Genomic DNA, 21845 nt, shown 5'->3' on the forward strand with positions numbered 1-21845 from the left:
ATCAGGAATCTGGAAAACCTATTCTCGTAAAATAGCAGACACACTGATTGATTAAAGACAATTCACACCGTCTTTAGCCAGAGGCTGCACAGACTGAATACATTACTTACACTAGACAACGGACAATACAAGGAACGCCCAGTGGCCCAGTGATGAATTTTTCGTTTGTCGAAAGGTTTTCACCGACAGGAGCGGGAATCGAACCCACACTCCGAGGCTTACGATACGCCTAGACGACTGTCGCTGCTAACCGCACGGCCACGAAGCCCACAATCAAAGAACTATCGATTCAAAACTTTTCCCAATAAAAAAATGCCTGTTTGCAACATTTTTCAATTCTTGTTTGATGTATAAGTTGTCATCTAAAGTCATAGAATTATTTTTCATTTATTTAGTATTACATCAAATTCAAGATAAAACTGAATCAACAATATTTCTCCATAATACACGGTTCGTGGCTGCCGCTCTCCATCCTCGGTCGCGCCCGATGCTCGCCAAGTCACGCTCCACCTGGTCCGCCCATCGTGCTCTCTGCGCTCCACGCCTTCTTGTGCCAACCGGATCAGTTGCAAACACCAGCTTTGCAGGGTTGTTGTCCGGCATTCTGTAACCAGCGGTTACAATTTTTATTTGTCGGCTCCACCGCAATTTGATATTCCCTCTTCCCAAAAGAATAACACGCCCTTTAAACAAATAGATCTCCTACTAACACTAAATGGGTCAGTGGCTGCACACAGTGGCTTGATGTGTGTAGTGATCGCTGCTCCACTCACAACACACCTTCAGTTTGTATGTGTACTTTTTGAGCATTGTAAACTACTCTCCGTGACGGGGTAACACATAAATCCCGCCCGGATTTGTACTACTTGCTCGTAGATGGAACCCCAAGGCGATTATGGCAAACCACCATGTTAGGAGCATAAATGTCAAAAATCGTTCGTAAATTTTATTCACGAACGATTCTCGGCAGAACTTCGGCTCCCTCGAGAATTTTCAATTTTGATAAAAAGGTCTTCGCGACCAGGAAAAAAGCTCTTTTCCCTGGAAATCTCGAAAGTTAGAGAAGTGCGCGAAAGTTAATTTAAAACAAAAGTTTGTGGCAATTGTTATTAGGACAATTAGTTTTGTTAGTAACAATAAAGAAACACGCAAGTACCCCGCATGACGTCATTAATAAATTGTAACACTATTATGAAAATTTGGCCTCAGTAGCTATTTGTTCAAAGAGCATAGCCCTGATGATTGATATTTCCACTCCTTTTCGTATCTCCGCTTTGTCGGGTTCAGAAAGGAACCAAATTGCTTCCACTTTCGGATTTCCAAAACTTATTTTGAATTTGAAATTTCTCGGTGTTGAACATTTTGGTTAACTTCCGTTTAATCGACGAAAGGTGAAGTCAGTGGGCAGTGGTTCAATTCGAGCAGTTTCTGCTTATGGTGAGTACCTTTCAGCTGTGTGTGTGTTGCGTGTACAAGCCGATAAACGACCCTGTGATCCCTTTAACCCTGAGCTGGCGAGTAACAATTCTTGCAACATGCCCTGCCAACCGTATCCTTCCAGCTTTGGCCACCTTCTGGATGCTGGGTTCGCCGTAAAGTGCAGCGAGCTCGTGGTTCATTCTTCTCCGCCACACACCGTTCTCCTGCACACCGCCGAAGATCGTTCTTAGCACGCGTCGCTCGAAAACTCCGAGTGCTTGCAGGTCCTCCTCGAGCATGGTCCATGTCTCGTGCCCGTAGAGGATCACCGGTCTTATCAGCGTTTTGTACATGGTGCATTTGGTGCGTGGGTGAATCTTTTTCGACCGCAGTTTCTTCTGGAGCCCGTAGATGGCCCGACTTCCGCTGATGATGCGCCTCCGAATTTCACGGCTCACGTTGTTGTCAGCCGTCAGTAAGGATCCGAGGTAGACGAATTCCTCCACCACCTCGAAAGTATCCCCGTCTATCGTTACATTACTACCCAGACGGATCCGGTCGTTTTCGGTTCCGCCTACCAGCATGTACTTTGTTTTTGAGGCATTCACCACCAGTCCGACCTTTGCTGCTTCGCGTTTCAGGCGGGTGTACAGCTCTGCCACCTTTCCAAATGTTCTGGCAATAATGTCCATGTCTTCCGCAAAGCACACAAATTGTCCGGATTTTGTGAAAATCGTTCCCCGGCTGTTGAGCCCGGCTCGTCGCATCACACCTTCCAGAGCGATATTGAAGAGTAGGCATGAGAGTCCATCACCTTGTTGCAGTCCCCGGCGAGATTCGAATGAACTAGATAGTTCACCCGAAACCCTTACGCAGTTTTGCACACCGTTCATCGTTGCCTTAATCAGTCTAGTCAGCTGCCCAGGAAAGCCGTTTTCGTCCATGATTCTCCATAGCTCTGCACGGTCGATACTGTCGTATGCCGCTTTGAAGTCGATGAACAGGTGATGCGTTGGGACCTGGTATTCACGACATTTCTGGAGGATTTGCCGTACGGTAAAGATCTGGTCCGTTGTCGACCGGCCGTCGATAAAGCCGGCTTGATAACTTCCCACGAACTCATGTGTTTTAGGTGACAGACGACGGAAGATGATCTGGAAAGTGACGGGGTAGGCGTTGCCGCGCGCAGAAGTGTTTTGATCTGCTCGCCGCATTTCGTTCGCGTTTGAAAGTTTTTTTTTCCTCGCGATTCTGCTGACGGTTTGGTCGGTGCTACGCCATCCGGATGGCTCTCCCGCGTGTGAGAAAGGATTGTGTTCATATTGGATCCGTGTTACTGGAGCAGCTGGCAGCGCTACAACATCCGGAAGAGTTTTAGTGTCTTGTACGTGATTGAATGCCGCTGACAGCAGAGGATTCACGCCAGGGGGCCGAATTTTTCGCGTTTTTGGCTGATATATCACGCAATCAGATTTGCGAATTAGATTCGCGAGTGGTTCCAGAATCAAACAGTGTAGCCTCATATTGGTAATTATATGTGAGAGGCCAAGTGACGTGTGCTCTAATGATGACTGAATACGTGCGCGATGGTTGTGAGACGAGGAGCGTGCCGAACAAGCCTATCTGCGCTGTTACGACGTTCCCATGGTGATGGCAGCGCTACCTTGGATGGATTCCGGTGAGAAAGTTCTGATTATCGTTACTACTTAGACCGTTCCCAATGCTGTTTTATTTTGTATGGCGAGTTTTAAAATTTTTAAAACTCGCCATACAAAATAAAACAGCATTGCGAACGGCCTACTATAACAAATTGAACTGAATACGCGCCAGTTTCGAAGGTTACCTTTGAAGCAGGAAGTGTGTTTGCATTTTCATTATTTATTTGATAACGGTAATGCACACATGCGGGGCTTGTTGTAAGTGAAAATGACCTCGGAATGGACGTGAGTAACCAGACATTCTGAAACGGGTCACTGGATCCCAACAGAGCTATCACCTTTCAACTCCCGGGCTAAAGATGATTTCAGTCGTGAGTATGAAACTCAGTAAAAAAACATACAGACAACTGCAGACATCTTTCTTCCATAATACCACTGCCGGACAGTGGGAGTTGAATTGTATACACACACACACACACACACACACACACACACACACACACACACACACACACACACACACACACACACACACACACACACACACACACACACACACACACACACACACACACACACACACACACACACACACACACACACACACACACACACACACACACACACACACACACACACACACACACACACACACACACACACACACAGACGACGGAAGATGATCTGGGATAGCACTTTGTAGGCAGCATTCAAAATAGTGATTGCCCTGAAGTTCTCACATTCCAAATGGTCGCCTTTCTTGTGAATGGGGCAGATTACCCCTTCCTTCCACTCCTCCGGTAGCTGTTCGGTTTCCCAGATCCTGACTATCAGCCGATGCAGACAGGTGGCCAACTTTTCTGGGCCCATCTTGATGAGTTCAGCTGCGATACCATCCTTAGTCATAGAATTATAATAGTGAAAAAATAATTTATCGTTAGAAATGCTCTTCATCTGGAGTGCAACAAAACTCTGGCTTTTTATGAGCTTCAGTCATCAAAACCATATGTTTTTGTACTGGCGCGGATTTGGTGACCTCGGTGCGGATTTCAAATGGCTTGGTGCAGATTTTGCGGTTTCCAAATCGACACTTTTGTACCAGCTATGTATTGTTTAAACATTCCATACAAGATTCTAGGAGGTGTCTGGCATTTCTGGTAGTTTAGTCCATGGTCCATGATGCTATTTTGGAAACCAATCCACTAGATGCCACATCCACAATATTTTCTAGAACTTTTGGTCAATCACACAAAATAAATATATTCAATACAAATAATACAACAATAATTTTAATAAGTGTAAGAAGGGTTCTGTTCACCATAGGTGGATTTGTAGCGAACAAAATTTGCTAAGCATACACCGCAGGCGCCCGACGTCGAGCCAACCGTCGTTGCCACGTGAGCGGGCTGCCATCGTTGCCGTAGCAACGACCCAACCGCAATCGCAGCAAGTGTGGGCTGATTTTGAATTTCTAGATTAGAAGTGAAAAAACTGTGACGCGACCTAGAAGTGAAGAATTTTCCCAACGGGTAGGAAGCTAATTTTGAATTGTAAAACTCTTTGTTAAACTAGTTAATTATAGTAATAAATTAAATAACAGTTAACATCAAGCGTGTTATTAGTGAATTACGTGAAATACCAGTTTGAGAAGTAGGTTGAAGTGAACCCGGGTGAAGATGATTAGCTGTGGACAAAATCATCCTACCTGCGTCTGCCCCCTGATTAGTGCACGTGTATCGGAGCCTGTTGGAGCCAAATCTGGTGCTCCTCCCACGCAACCACGTAACTACCCTGAAACAGAGCAGGTAAACCACTGTACCGTTATTTGCTACCAGGAAGTGGCTTACAGGATTAAATCGGATTTTTGAATCACATTTTAATATTTTGATTACATCAACAGTACATGCTTATTAGCAACCATTGTTACAAAAATCATTGTATCAAAATAACACAATCTGTTATATTCTTGTAACTTTCATCCAGTCGGGATTCAACTTCTCAACTGCTATACACAGAAACATGATTTACTTACCTTGAGAAAAAATGCAACTATCTAGGAGATCATACAGCTTCACTAAGTCCAATAGATCATATCAATTGTGATCGGCTTACTTAAACGGAAGTGATTGCTCCTAGACTAATGTACCAAATGACTCATCAAACAGTACTATAATGGCTCGATTGAAAAAGGAATAGGTGCCTCAATTAAACACAACAATCTTTATTCCACTCCATCCTCGAAACATGTTTGTTTGTTTGTTTAGACACTCACCGGACACGCTTAAGTACAATCAAATAATCGCATAAACACTCTCGCAAATCATTCCGCAAACGCGAAAAAAAACATGCATCACTATAGGGGAAGACGGGGTAAGAAGACCCGCCGGGGTAAGACGGACCACCTGCTGTTCAACATGAAAATGCCGTTTTCTTTAAACTTTCACCCAGTACTCTGGTCAAGTACAGGATTTGTCATTTTGAGCCATTTTTTGCAATGTTTACATTGAGAATTTCAAAACAAATAATCAAAACAAAAATTTTGCTTCATGATGATGTTTTTGATCTAAATTTGTCGCATATAACCTTAAGGTTTTTTATTCGGAAAACGTTTTCAAACCAAAAAAATAACCAGCTCATAACTTACCAGGAATGTCACCAAAGCATAAGAGGAGCGGGATTGAGATTGAAAAAAAAATCGTTAGGACCTAGCCTCATAAGTAAAATCTGCCCAAGTGGGGTAAAAGCGACCACCTTGAACGGGGTAAGACGGCCACCCCCCCAGTTCATAGAACAAAATAGCTGCAACCCAATATAACGAAAATTGATTGTGAAAAATATGCCATTTCACAAAAATAAACTCATGTTTGAGTTGTTTGTGCTGAACGTGACCAGAAACAACATTTTTGTGATAATAATGGGTGCTGGAGCATTCATATTTACAGTGTCCCAATAAAAACAATAAATGGTAGCCTTTAAACAATTATGTGAACTAATTTCCCCTGTGAAGAACTTAAGGGAGTCATATCTCATTACAACGTATGGAATTCAAACATTTCTAATCAGAATTATTTAAAAAAAACGTGATGGTCCTTCTTACCCCTTTGGTGGGCCGTCTTACCCCGCCGTCAAAAAATTAAGCGCTTTTTTAATCACATTTTCAAATGGCTCAAAATTATAAAAGTTTCAACAGCACGAATCGTAAGATAATTTTCTTGCATACCTAACACTTTGAAAAAAGATATGCTGTGTTAAAATTAGTGTAATTCATTGTCAGTTTCTAGTTATGATTTTTTTGGCTTAGGGTGGCGGTCTTACCCCGTCTTCCTCTACTAAGTTTAGAACGGATCATTTACATGCGCCGCCGTATCGGCCACCAGATCGAACTGCTCCATCAGCGAGCTCAGGTTGGCCTGAAGCTGCTGGATTTCGATCCGTTGGCTATTAATGATCTTCACCTGTTGATAGATGCGTTCCTTGAGCTGTTTTATCTGCTGGTGCAGATCACCGCCGCCTTGGGCCGCGTCCAGTTCGTTCCCGGTGGGAATGAACCTAGGCAGGATGGTCGGCGGAATGGCGCAGACCCGCTTGTCGACATTGTAGATTATTTTGCGCTGATGGACCAACTTGAGCAGCTGTTGGTACGTATCACAGTCCAGTGGGTTGTGCTCGACGTCGAGAATCTTCAGGAGCGTGAAGCGATCGGAGAACATCCGCACGTCCAGCCGGGTCAGGAGGTTGTCCCGGAGGGAGAAGTTCCCGAGACGGGGGAAGTACCACCGCGCGAGAAAGGTTCCGTTGAACAGGAAATTACCGGACAGATCCAGATGATAGAGATTGGGCAGGTTAATGTTGAGCGCTGTGGAGATGGTTTTGATGCGGTTTCCACACAGGAGCAGCTGCTTGAGATACGTCATGCCGGCGAATGTGTCGAAAGACACGTGCTCGATCAAGTTGTCACACAGGTTTAATTCTACGAGGTTGACGAGGGACCTGAGATTTGAGATATCTCGTAGTTTGTTTATGTGAATCCTCAGGTATTTCATTGAATACTTGGTTTTGGGTTCAATATCCACCGAGATGATGTCGTTATCTCTGAAGTACAGCTGTTCGATCGTATTCGGAAGCGTGAGTCGACTGATCTTCGTGCCACGTGCGAAGACCCTCAGGACACCGGCTTTGAACAGGCCCAGATTCATGAGATGCGAAAAATGCGGTATCGATCCGTTGAGGAACCCTATCTGTAGCACCTTAGGGAATTCAACCATCTGAAGGTCCCGATCTGACTGGATCGTAACATTGTGTAGTTGGCACCAGGACAGCACGTAGTTATCACAACTGTACCGCTTCAGCAGAAGTCCCACCGAGAACTGGTGGCTGATCAAAAGCACGCTACAAAACACCATCACTTGAATTAGGCAAAGGCACTTTCACCCATGGGAACTTGCTATCCACTTACCCAAACAACACCAGACAATTCATTGCACTGCAGCAGCACTTCCAGTTACATCCCCCTGGTGGAATGGCTATCGACGAACTGAACCCACTCCATCATGCCCCTTCACTCAACCCGAACGGACCGAGGGGGGAACCGTTTGTTATTTTTCGTTCATGTTCTATGCTCGTCTATTAGCGAGCTTTTAAATTCAATAAATTCATCTAAGCGCGCCTCTAAGGTCACGACGACGTCGACTTAGTAGGTACTGGAGTCTGCATCAGTGCGAGAGTTAAGGTGAAGATATGACGAAGCCACAGCCCGAATTTTCATGATCACAAATCTGAAGAACCACGTGTCGGTTTGCGCTGAAAAGTTGATCGATTGGTTACTCGCTGGTGGTGACCAATCGATCAACTTTTCAGAGCAAACCGTCCAATGGTTCTTCAGATTTGTGCTTTTGAAAATTTTGGCTGTGGCTTTGTCATATATTCACCTTAAGTTCTCGCGAAAAAACCTATTCAACGCCGGGTCACGGTGCGGGTTCATCACCGGTGGGGGAACCGGGGGAGCCATCGGCTGTGAAAGGGTCGAATTCCGCTTCGTTCCATGCCGCACACCTGCGGTATAATTTATCCGAGCATCACTCGGTGGTGCGGTGCCGCCGGTGCATAGTGATTCAATTTGCTGGAAAATGTTCAGCAGAATCGTCTGAGACTGAGTAATTCGTGTGGTAGATATTTCGATGTGACACTTACTTATCATGTGAAAGGTCTGTCCAAAGTCAAAGTTTAGAAGGCTTAGTATTAATAGTTACGTGCCACGTCGTGAGTTCGAAGCTTACCTGACCTGTTGATTATTTTTCATAACTCTACACATAATTTTCCCATTTGTTTTAATAATTTCGTATATGAAAAAGTATTACGAAAATTTTTATATTTTGAGAATTATAACTAGGTATTTAAATTATAAATTAAATTAAAAAAAATGTTTTGTTTTCCTTTTCATGGTGGTTTGCCAGTTGTTGAACACTATTCAAATATCGAACAATTTCTGAAAATTGTACTATAAATCGAACTTAACTTATTCTCGCGCAATGTTGATACGTGTACATTGTACATGAGTGCCATGAAGTTGCACCGATTTAGTTACAAAATTTTAAAACTGATTGATAATTTTGTACCCCAGATTTGACGAAAACTGCGCAATTCCTAATATTGAAGACGTAAATGCTTGAAGCATTTGCGTTGCATTGCGTTGCGTGGTAACGGAGTAATTCGTAGATTGCATACCGAAAATTGTCATGTTAAAATCTTAATACTCCCATTCTAATAGCTTATGGAATGCTATTTGGGAAGGAATAGCTATCCAATAAGAGGATGAAGAAAAAGACATGAAAACTTCCATTGCCGGCCACGCCCATCTTCTCCACTACGAGGATAAGAAAGGATGTGATGATATGACACCTACTTTATGAAAGGCCAGCGACTCACCGGCGCCCTATAGGCACAGACAAACAGACGTAACACTTCGAACATTTTTCGACTTAAATCATAGTCACGGAAACATATTCGCCCAATGCTAAAAGGACTATGTTTGGCCGACCACCAACTAGGTGGCGGTAGTGAGCAAACGTCAATCTCGAACAAAAACTATGCGAGCGCCACGGCTGGGCAGTTGGCCAACTATCAAATTTTGAAAAAGACCGTTAAATCGGTGTACGGTGGGAATTATCAGAGTGTTACGTCTGTTTGTCTGTGCTATAGGTGTCAAGGAGTTGGATATTTGGAATGGGTTGATTTGGGATTCACTATAAGCGAGTGATGCGACAAGATTTTGTGAGTGTATTTGAGTAGTACATGTAGATGTGCTGATTTGAGTGTAAGTGTTTTAGTATATTTAAACACCAACGTTTGGAGTGACGTAGCTAAAAAGGTTTTGTCACTCCTTGGGCCATTTTGCTTCAGGGATGGGGCACAGGCATTTACACTGAGTCCTGGCTAACAAGCCTAGGCTTAAGAACCATTGCTCGCTCACGTAAATGCTTGAAGCATTTCAAGACAAAGTGCGTTAAATAGTCAAATGAGAAATAAATTTGTGAAAAAATACAACTTGTTTTGGGGGGATTTGAATACACGAACCCCGATATTTTTTCTATACTACATCGGTGATTCCAGCCCCTTAAAGGATGAAATTTGACCTCAAAATTGCGTTTCTGAGTTTCTGATATATTAAAATGTCTAATTTTAGAACTACCTTTGTAGAGGTTCAACCGACTTATTTCTCGTGGGCAATCTTGTAAACATTCGACACTTTTCACTACCTTCATTTCGTTGTCGCAGTCGTGTGTCAGCTTGCTTTGTTACACTCGTGCGCTACCGTTACCTCTTACACACAACACAAGCGGTAGAACGAAGATCAATACATATAACAAAGGATCAAATCAATGCCGTTTGACACGATGACATTTGTCTAATTCTTGCTTTTCGCATAGATTTTCAGCTAATTTCCATTATGAACGTTAATATTAGTTTATTCTTGCATGTTGCATTGAATACAACACATAAATGGCAAACACAGGTCTCATTATCGAAGCAGACAGAAATAACAAAAGCCGAACCGTCTCCCGAAGACGCTATCGTGGTGAAGTGCATTCGTTTGATATTTTTGTTTCGTACGGTAGTTTGATTGCTTGTGTTGCGAATGTCGGAGACAAAGGAGGCCGAATATCGACGTCAGGTTCAAATGACTGTGATCTCTAACAAGACTGCTCGTGGGATTTCGGTTTTCAATCAAAGAAAAGCGTCAATTTTCTTATCTCATCGCCAACGTTTCTTTGACTGAAAGCCGAAATCCCACGAGAAGTTTACAACTATCGATCTTCTATTTAACATGCTTGAAGAAGTATGACAATTTTGTATTGTTTAGAAAAAATAATCGTGGTTTTGAAATGTGGCAATATTTCACAAAATATTGGACTTGAGAATCAGAGAACATTTATGAAAAAGTTAACACGCCTAATATTTAGTGATAACAAGAATAATTTACTATTCGGAACCGTGTATCAACGAATGGCTTTCTACTATTTAATGTATCAATTAAATCCAAATAAAATCAAAAATATCTGGGAGGACTTTTTTATGATTTGTTTTTGATGATTCAGCTTATGGTGCAGGTTCGACTGCCGAGAGAATAATGAATAGATGAATACATCCTACCAGAACTACGTGAATTCTTCGGCAAATTTCCATTTCAGTCTATAATTTACAGGCTTTACGTATGTCTAATGTACCATTTCGATGGTTAGTCTAGTCTGATCTACACGAACAAAGCCATCCATTGAAAAAATCCTAGAAATGATAGAATCGACTTCCATCATTGTATTACAAGCATTAAAGCGGTCAGGTCTACTGTGCAGCGTTGTAGTTAAATCTGTAAACACCAATCAAAAGCTTGAGTCTACAGTGAAACCTTAGGACGCGGACATCTCGTATCAACCACTCAGTTTTATAAAAGCAAAATAGGTGAATATCGGTAGGAGTAGCGTTGCTAAGAAGGTACTTCTGTAGCCCGTAGTAGGCACGACTTCCACTGATGATGCGTCTTCGTATTTCACGGCAAGCATTGTCAGTCGTCAGTAACGATCCGAGGTAGACGAATTCCTCCCCGGTATCCCCGTCTATTGTCACATTACTACCTAGACGGACCCGGTCGTGTTTGGTTCCGCCTGCCAGTATGTACTTTGTTTTTGAGGCTTTCACCACCAGTCCGACCATTGCTGCTTCGCGTTACAGGCGGGTGTACAGCTCTGCCACCGTTCCAAATGTTCTGGCGATAATGTCCATGTCGTCCGCAAAGCACACAAATTGATCGGATTTTGTAAAAAAAAAATACCCTGGCTGTTGAGCTCGGCTCGTCGCATTTCGTCTTCCAGAGCGATGTTGAAGAGTAGTCACCTTGTCGCAGTCCCCGGCGATATTCGAATGAACTGAATAGTTCACCTGAAATTCTTACGCATTTTTGCTCAGCGTCCATCGTTGCATTAATCAGTCTAATCAGCATCCCAGGAAAGCCGTTTTCGTCCATGATTTTCAATAGCTCTGCACGATCGATACTGTCGTATGCCGCTTTGAAGTCGATGAACAGGTGATGCGTTGGGATCTGGTATTCACGGAATTTCTGGAGGATTTGCCTACGGTGAAGATCTGGTCCGTTGTCGACCGGCCGTCGATGTAGTCGGCTAGATAACTTCCCATGAACTCATTCGTTTTAGGCGACAGACGACGGAAGATGATCTAGGATAGCACATTGTAGGCAGCATTCAAAATAGTGATCGCTCGGAAGTTCTCACAATCTCAATGGCCGCCTTTCTTGTGAATAGGGCAGATTACCCCTTCCTTCCACTCCTCCGATAGCTGTTCGGTTTCCCAGATCCTGACTATCAGCCGGTGCAGACAGGTGGTCAACTTTTCTGGGCCCATCTTGATGAGTTCAGCTGCGATACCATCCTTACCAGCTGCTTTGTTGGTTTTGAGTTGATAAATGGCATCCTTAACTTCCTTCAGCGTGGGAGTTGGCTTTTCCATCCTATGTTACGTTGGCGTAGTCGTTCCCTCAGTTGCCGTGGTCTCCCGTGCCTTCGTTCTCCACGCTATTCCGGTCCTCATGTCCGTCCGTCAAGAGGCCTCCGTCCTTATCCCTGCATATTTCGGCACGCGGCGCGAAGCCTTTACGGGATGCGTTGAGCTTCTCGTAGGACTTCCGTGTTTCATGGGAACGGCACAGCAGTTCCATTTCCCCGCCCTCTACTTCTTCCAGGCGGTGGTTTTTCTCCCGAAAGTGGCGGGTCTGCTGTTTCCGCTTCTGTTTGTAATGTTCCACGTTCTGTCGAGTCCCTTCGTCGAACCATTCGTTCCGTCGATTCCGTTCCACGTATCCGATGGTGCTCTCGGCTGTGTCGTTGATGGCTGCTTTCACTGTACTCCAGCAGTCCTCTAGAGGGGCCTCATCGAGCTCGCCCTCATCTGGCAACGCGGCCTCGAGATTCTGCGCGTATGCTGAGGGGACATCCGGTTGTTTCAGTCGCTCTAGGTTGTACCGTGGCGGTCGCCGGTACCGTACATTGTTGATGACGGAAAGTTTTGGGCGCAGTTTGACCATCACCATCACGATAGGTCCTGACGTCGATACTGTCGGAGAAGTGCCGTCCGTCAATCAGAACGTGGTCGATTTGAGATTCCGTCTGCTGTGATGATCTCCAGGTGTAACGATAAGGGAGGCTGTGTTGGAAAAAGGTGCTACGTATACCCATATTTTCGGAGGCGGCGAAATCAATGAGTCGTAGGCCGTTTTCGTTCGTCTGCTGGTGGGCGCTGAACTTACCAATCGTCGGTCTGAATTCCTCCTCGTGATCTACCTGAGCGTTCAAATCTCCTATGACGATCTTGACGTCATGGCATGGGCAGCGATCGTACTCGCGTTCGAGCTGCGCGTAAAATGCGTTCTTGTCATCATCAGTGCTTCCGGAGTGTGGGCTATGCACGTTTACTATGCTGAAGTTGAAGAATCGGCCCTTGATCCTCAACCTGCACATTCTTTCGTCGATCGGCCACCAACCGATCAAGCACCTCTGCATATCACCCATCACGATGAAAGCTGTTCCCAGCTCGCGTGTGTTGCCGCAGCTCTGGTAGATGGTATGATTACCTCTAAACGTTCGCACCATGGATCCTGCACAGATAAAAATAATGAGATTTACACGTCATGTAAACTTCAGTTTAGTCATGTAAACTTAGTGTTATGATGGTTTACATGATATATCATGTAAATTTGTGTTATATGTCATGTAAACACACAGAGTCATGCTGAATTACATGACATATAATGGAAGTTTACATGATATTTTATGACTTTTACATGATATATCATGTAAACATCCGTGATATCCCACACTCCAATCATGTGCATCATATGTCATAGAATTTTACACTCTTTTTTCGATCTGTGTGTCCAACACACCTCCTGCAGCACTACGATGCCGAACCCGCGGTCCTTCAGTAGATCGGCGAGTATGCGGGTGCTCCCAATGAAGTTGAGAGATCGGCAGTTCCACGTACCGAGTTTCCAATCGCAAGTCCTTTTTGTTCGCTGGGGTTGTTGCCGTTGGTCTCGGTTCGTATTATTCTGTTGCTGATTTTCCGTTACAATGGTTTTTTACGGCTGGCTCGTAGGGCCTGACACCAACCCCCTACTTTCCGGCGGACCATAGTGCACAGTTGAGCTTAGAGTTCTTCCCTGGCACTCGGACGTAGATCAGCCGCCCCTAACATGGGGATCAGACGCTGTTGTGAGCCGCTCCTCCTGGAGAACAGACGCTCAGGTTTGCCGAAGCAAACGCTCCCTTCCCTGTCAGCCTACGACCAAAGTTCCCACCGGGGTTGGTTACCCGATCTTCCCTAAGGTTGCTCATAGTTTCCGGCCGGTACCGCGAGGAGGTAGGGATAGGAGTTGCTGGGCTGTTTCCTCCTACATCAACCGGTTTGATAGTCGAGTGGTAGCGTGCGAGCCTGGTGATCTCAAGGTTCTTGGTCCGAATCCGGTTGCCAACAGAAACTTTTTTAATTGTTAATCCATGGTAAAATTGAAAACATAGATCTGTTGAAATGAAACGATACTCAGTCTGCACAAATTTAGTGGCGTTGTGTATTTAAATTGACCCTCAGAATAGTAATTTCAACCGCAAGCCGTCTTTCAGTGTAGAGGGCTGCTGGAGCTCAGTCAAAGCAGCCATCAACAACGCAGCCGAGAGCACTATCGGGTACGTAGAACAGAGTAGACGAAACGATTGGTTCGACGAGGAGTGCAGAGCGGTTCTGGAGGAGAGGGACGCAGCGCAGGCGGTAATGCTGCAGCATTGAACCCGTCAGAATGTGGAGCGATACAGACAGAAGCGGAAGCAGCAGACCCTTCTCTTCCGGGAGAAAAAGCGCCGCCTGGAAGAAGCGGGGTGCGAAGAAATGGAACTGCTGTGCCGTTCACAAGAAACACCTAATTTCTACCAGAAGCTCAACGCATCCCGCAAAGGCTACGTGCCGCAAGCCGAAATCTGCACGGATAAGGACGGGAGCCTCCTGCCGGACAAACGTGAAGTGATCGAAAGGTGGAAGCAGCACTTCGAAGGGCACTTTAATGGCGAAGAGAATGTAGGCACGGGGGATCAAGGCAGCGGAGGAAATGACTATGTTGGTGCAGCAGGGGACGGGAACGAACCAACTCCCACGCTGACGCTGAGGGAAGTTAAGGATGCCATCCATCAGCTCAAAAATTACAAAGCAGCTGGTAAAAAGGGTATCGCAGCGCAGCAGAACTCATCAAGATGGGCCCGGATAAGTTGGCAACCTGTCTACACCACCCAAGCAACACACATGTTATATAAAAGTTACGACAGCGCAAGTTTTGGTTGTATAGAAGTTTATTTTACGTTATTTCAACACAATGTTAGAATTACGTAAAATAAACTTCTATACAACCAAAACTTGTGCTGTTGTAACTCTATTATAACAAGTGTGTTGCTTGGGCAATTAGTAGTCAAGATCTGAGAAATCGAACAACTACCGCAGGAGTAGAAGGAAGGGATAATCTGTCCCATCCACAAGAAAGGCGACAAGCTAATGTGTGAGAACTTTCGAGCGATCACCATTTTGAATGCCGCCTACAAAGTGCTATCCCAGATCATCTTCCGTCGTCTTTCACCTAAAGTAAATGAGTTCGTGGGAAGTTACCAAGCCGGTTTCATCGACGGCCGATCGACAACGGACCAGATCTTCACCGTACGGCAAATCCTCCAAAAATGCCGTGAATACCAGGTCCCAACGCATCACCTGTTCATCGACTTCAAAGCGGCATACGACAGTATCGACCGCGCAGAGTTATGGAGAATCATGGACGAAAACGGCTTTCCTGTGAAGCTGACTAGACTGATTAAAGCAACAATGGACGGTGTGCAAAACTGCGTAAGAGTTTCGGGTGATCTATCCAGTTCATTCGAATCTCGCTGGGGACTGCGACAAGATGATGGACTCTCATGCCTACTCTTCAACAACGCTCTGGAAGGTGTGATGCGACGAGCCGGGCTCAACAGCCGGGGAACGATTTTCACAAAATCCGGTCAATTTGTGTGCTTTGCGGACGACATGGACATTATTGCCAGAAAATTTGCAACGGTGGCAGAGCTGTATATCCGGCTGAAACGCGAAGCAGAAAAGGTCGTGGTGAATGCCTCAAAAACAAAGTACATGCTGGTAGGCGGAACCGAAAACGACCGGATCCGTCTGGGTAGTAATGTTACGATAGACGGGGATACTTTCGAGGTGGTAGAAGAATTCGTCTACCTCGGTTCCTTGCTAACGGCTGACAATAACGTGAGCCGTGAAATACGAAGGCGCATTATCAGTGGAAGTCGTGCCTACTATGGGCTCCAGAAGAAACTGCGGTCAAAAAAGATTCACCCCGCATCAAATGAACCATGTACAAGATGCTAATAAGACCGGTGGTTCTCTACGGACACGAGACATGGACGATGCTCGAGGAGGACCTGCAAGCACTCGGAATTTTCGAGCGACGGGTGCTAAGGACGATCTTCGACGGCGTGCAGGAGAACGGTGTGTGGCGGAGAAGGATGAACCACGAGGTCGCTGAGCTTTATGGCGAATCCAGCATCCAGAAAGTGGCCAAAGCCGGAAGGACGGTGGGCAGGGCATGTTGCAAGAATGCCGGACAACAACCCAGTAAAGTTGGTGTTTGCTAACCATCCGGTTGGTACAAGAAGGCGTGGAGCGCAGAGAGCACGATGGGCGGACCAGGTGGAGCGTGATCTGGCGAGTGTTGGGCGTGACCGTGGATGGAGAGCTGCAGCTGCAAATCGAGTATTATGGCGGCAAATTGTTGATTCAGTATTATCATGAATTTGATGTTAACTAAAAAAATGAAATGAAATGGAATGCCAACTCCTGTCTCCAAGCCAGTGGAGCTTTGCAACTGGAGGGAGATCCATGTTGGCTACTGTGTTTAGAGCTCTGTTCCCCTCGATGAGAAGAAAGACCCTGCCAAGGCAATGTTTGATTATTTCATTCGCAATTTCATGAAACATTTCAAATAGCAGAAAACCATGGATCACGCAGCAATTCAAACGATTTAGTGAGTCCCCTTATTGTTTGAATATGGCCTAGTATGAACCCACTGTGCGGTGCAGCTTGCGTGTATTGTTTTAGCTGGCAGTTAACTGCGCGACTTTTAAATGTCTAATCTCTGGAATGGAATCGCCTGCCTATACCTATGCCCGTCAATGTGAGTCACCCAGAACGAAACGACCGTGTGTCTGGTCATGTTCTGGAGTTGGTTTCACTTTCAATTTTTTCGAGCTGCATTCTGGTCACAACGCGGGAGACCCAACCAAGACCTCTGGTTTATGGCGAGATGCAAGCTGACAGTATTTAATTCCAGCTTGGGTTTTCGTCACATTATTGCTTATTGCACGTGACTCGGTAAGCATAGACGGGCGAGGGTGGTGTGGTGCTGTAAAGTAGAATCTCAACGGTCGTTCGCCGATCGTTGCTTAGACGGCAGATGACCGGTCAACGACGGCAACGACGTTGTCGAGATAGCATGGGAAAGTTAGACGATTTCAAACTGTTTTAGAGGCGGTTACGTTACGTTATCCAATTATGATGCTTTGCTCATCGTGATTAGCTTGAATTGTAAATTATAGCAACGTTGCACTAGCCAGAATAATAAACCAGATTCGCCGTGCTGCATGCAAGACTATGGCAATGGATAATTAATATTTATTACGTACCTAAGGAGGTGATAATTTTGTCAAATTGCACAAATTTTTGGGGATATGTAGGGGGATTAGGGGCATAAGGGACACCCGGGGCGCAATGGACACCCCTGTTTTTGCCGAAACCGTTGACTTTTATGTAAAACTTTTAATGCATAAGTGTAAAGGAACAAGTCATGGCTCTATTTTTCAAAAGTAGGTACCATTTATATTGCTCCAAAATAACCAAAATATCATTGAAATTGAAATATGTTTTTCTTATGGTGGATTTCTTATAATTTTGAAGCAGCAGCTGATAAGGTATTACGAGTGTTTGAGTGTGTCCACCATACAAACAAGTGAATTGTTAGCTTATATACATGTATACGCAGATTTAGCAATGGATGAAGTATTATATTTTTGATCAGAACTTACTCAAAATAGCAATTTCAATGTTGTAGTCGATTCGGGGCGAAATTAACACTGGCAATTACGAATGGATGTACGCGCGTTGCATACTGTTAGGCGTTTTAGAGAGTTTGGAAAAAATCAATCCGATTATTTAAGCCTAAAATTCATTTAATTAACTTGGATGTGATGTAAACTCGTCTAAGATGGAGTATTATATCTGTGGTATTGATCTCCGTAGGAAAATTACTTAACTGGTCGATATTATCAATGATACAGCATAAAATATGCAGGGGTGTTTAATATGCCCCGATGGGTGTCCATTTCGCCCTGTACCTTTCCTGCCAGCCCCAAAAAACACACGGTTTACAATTCATGATTTCTTCACAATAATGACATTCTGCTTGCTGTGAATTATTGAAATACGTAGGAAACTAGTTAAAGTTATAAGCCAAATGATAATATCGCAGACAGACGTTCTAGCTCGAACAAATTTATTCAAATTTTCTACGTAAATTTTCAGTAGCGACACCTAGGCAACCGATTGCCACAGTGCAGTCGCGTGCAGTTGACAGTTTGAGAAACCACGTGCTTCCAGCCGCTTACTTACCACCCAATTCACCACCTACCGAAAAATAAAATCAAAACAAACACTGTCAAAATCATTCCTACATTTGCGTCACATTCACAAAGATTTCCCAATGCGAGTGAAGTTCATCCAAATGTAGTTTTATTCTAGCAAATCTATGTAAAATAAAAGTAATAATGTGTAAAATATTTTACAAGAGTCCTGCGCTAATTTGTGCAAAAGATTTTAGACATTAAATAAAAGTCATTTACTCTGCACAAATAATGTCACGGTGTGTTGCGTAGAACAAATTCAAAACAAAAAAATCGGAATGTCTGAAAATTTGACACAGTTAAGCTGAGACTTCCTCCTTTCATTTACGATCAACACCGAAATAAACTGTCGGGGGGCCTGGAGTAATTTTTTTTTTCAAAAATTTTCTGTATATGACACATTCCACGCACTTCTACACCGCGGTTCTTGAACTTCATCGAGCGATATTTCCGGGCTCCTGCTATCGATTTTGATTCTTTTTGCACCAAAATGAAGATATTTACTTATATCCTTCTAATAATATTCGAAACTTTGAAAACTGCCTACAGAAAGTAGCAAATTTCTTGGCGTGTAGTCAAAATTTGACGGAATGTGTCATATGATGCACATTAGCGAGGACACAATTATATGAAAAATGTTAAGTGTCACTACCTGCATAACCTACTTTTTAAATTTCATTTCATATCAACTGTGCTTAAAATCAGCTTGATTTGAGAAACTGTATTTTCGCCGATTAAAGTTTACATAGAATTTTCTATGGGACTTTTTTGAAGAAAAGCTGCTGGAGTGCACCCAGTATACCCTCAAATCAAAACGCTGATGAATTCTCATATACAATTTCGCGATAAATTAGACCTCTGAAATACCATAAGAAGTTTGTGGAAAAAGTTATTAGGACATATCCGGCGGAATAAATGACGAAATGTTTATTATAACATGCCAATTATAATATTCAATCGGTTTAATGTCAATACCTTTTTTAACAAGCATCATTACGCTTCGTAGTCTTGGAAAGTCTTGTTTCTTGTAAAAAATCCTTTAAACATGTATCAACGCCCAGTATTCTTTTTAAAACGAATTACAGATTTGGTACATAATGAAGAGAAGTGATACTAAGATAAATGTGATCGCGCGCGGGAGGACCCATTAGATTACGTTGTGTGATTTAATATTGAATAAAACAAGATCGATTACGGAGCCGTCCGACCATGGTGGAGGCATAATAAATACTGTCTTTTATTGATTGTCTTAGTGTTATACTGCATGGTTAGAACAGGGTAAAATTACATATTAACGACTGTTTGTACAAAGAGTATGATATAACGCATAAATATTTATTGCTATTAGAATTCAAACGGATATGTTAAAGAATTAATTGTGTATGTCTTTACAAATGGTTACTGTTATACAAAACAACTGAACGAAGCAAGTGATCGTCGTAGTGCTCTGATGACTCTGGAACTTTCAACTTGTCCCAAGTTAGACCAAAATCAAAATGGACGGTCTCACTAGCCTGTTCGCCACATCGTCCTAATCCTGATCCAACGGAATTACAAAATTCTGGAACATGGAATCGTATGATGTGGAACTTGGAACTGTTCGGAAGTTTCGCCTCGATCCAGTGTGCTGTAAATTCTTCAAGGGAGTCTTGGTAGCCAACTTCAAGTTTTTCTTGAAGGCAAGCCTTGAAAACGGCAGCGAAACTGTCGAGTTCCTGTACATAATATATAACTGTATATAACTGTGCTGGCATCGGCAGTCTCAAACGCCTTATAGACTGCATTTATTATCCCAAGAACGATATGGAGCACGGGAGGTGGACACAGCATCACTGTTGTTTGATCGGGTGACCTACATAGCAAAGGGTATTGAACACAATTGTAAAAATTCTTTGCTCGTTTGTCGTCGGCACCATCATCTTCCCATTTTTTATAATTGGTTCTGATTAACCCAAGCGTTCTTGGAATCATGCACTCTTGGGATAACTTCGATTTACTTGTGCAGCAATATGGACAAGGATGGGACCAAACTTTCGCAATATTAATGTATTTTTCCGTTATGCCTGGTAGGGTAAACAGGTATAATATGCCCCCCCTAAGCAGAAATGGCAATATATCTTAAATTGGCGCCTTATTTCAGCTATTGTCCACTGCAAATCGTTGTTTCTAAAGTCAGTCAAATGTTGCATGAGAACTTTACCTCTGGAGGGGCGGCTATGGAAGCTTTGAAACGTTTTCCGAAAACGTTCTAAAATTTACCTTATCAAAACAAACGGGGCAATACGCCCCATCAAAAGAAAAACGTCCAGCCCCGTGATAAAACTGTACCAGGGGATAATTCTACCACATGCTTATCCTAGGAGGGCCTTTTAACAAGTGTTTAACTGCATAAAAGTTGCAAAATAACATAAGCGAACAGAACTAGCTTCGTTTACAATGAAACCAGCTTGCAAGAGGTAAAATATTACGCCAAAAGCCTCGATTTCAGACTTTTTGATATTTTAATTGCTTTTCTATACCAATCAACTAACGGACCATCAAAATCAATATTTAAAATTTCCAATCGATCCCGCATGCAAAAAGCGCTTGAATCGCTAGAAAATGAAGGGGGGCGTTTTGCCCCGGTGGGGCGTATTATACCCTTTTACCCTACAACAGCGAGCAGTAACAATTTTTTGACTCCTGTGTCCTTTCCTCCTTTTTCAATTCTTTGATTTTTTTCGACGATAGACAACGTGATTTTGATATCCATACCCCGGAGGGCACTACTTAGTCGCAAGGTTTTTCTGGTACTCAAATCGCATATGTTTTTGATAAGAAACATATCATCCATCGATAAAACTTTCGTACTGCGTGAAACTGCAGAACCCGTGACCCAGTGCGACGGTCGTCCTCTTATGTTTGCTAATGCAATAGATCCATCTGAATCACGGTTCTCCTTCAAATACGCAGCTACGACTGAATCGCCGGACCGTGGCCGGTCGCCAGTTACCTCTCAACTCGGGTACACGAATGCCTTTTGCCCTTGTTCGGAATAACAAATCGTACAAAGTTTTGCCTTTTTTGAATTCTCTGACACCGAAGGCCTCCCACGTTTCTTGGAGTTGTTGATCTGATAGCCGCCGAACTGAGTCAAGGTCACACGAGCAGCCACACACACACACACACACACACACACACACACACACACACACACACACACACACACACACACACACACACACACACACACACACACACACACACACACACACACACACACACACACACACACACACACACACACACACACACACACACACACACACACGTCACATTTACACAACATTCCACTCCTTGTAGATACACGCTGAAAGTTTTTGTACTTGTGGACTTCCACGTTTTGATTTTCATTTATAGCAAATGAGCAACGACAGCAAGTTTGCTTCGGGTAATACCCGCTTCTTCCTCGTGAGTTCTAGGAGGCGTCATCTTTACGCAGCGCGATTAC

At 43.8% G+C, this 21845-nt stretch overlaps 1 protein-coding gene and 1 long non-coding RNA gene across 2 annotated transcripts in view; both read right to left on the bottom strand.

Annotated features, from left to right (window-relative positions):
• The window catches only part of LOC134291450 (uncharacterized), a 383602-nt gene that overhangs the window by 246056 nt on the left and 115701 nt on the right, over positions 1-21845 (bottom strand). The gene's annotated exons all lie outside the window — the stretch shown is intronic.
• LOC109425555 (insulin-like growth factor-binding protein complex acid labile subunit) lies at positions 5283-7756 on the bottom strand. The gene is made up of 2 exons (XM_062857106.1): positions 7534-7756; positions 5283-7466 (listed from the first exon to the last, which is right to left on the bottom strand). The coding sequence occupies exons 1-2, from the start codon at positions 7554-7556 to the stop codon at positions 6413-6415; spliced, it is 1077 nt and encodes a 358-aa protein (XP_062713090.1). The 5' UTR covers positions 7557-7756; the 3' UTR covers positions 5283-6412.

The sequence above is a fragment of the Aedes albopictus genome, chromosome 3 (assembly GCF_035046485.1).
Source record: "Aedes albopictus strain Foshan chromosome 3, AalbF5, whole genome shotgun sequence".
NCBI classification, from domain to species: Eukaryota; Metazoa; Arthropoda; class Insecta; order Diptera; family Culicidae; genus Aedes; species Aedes albopictus.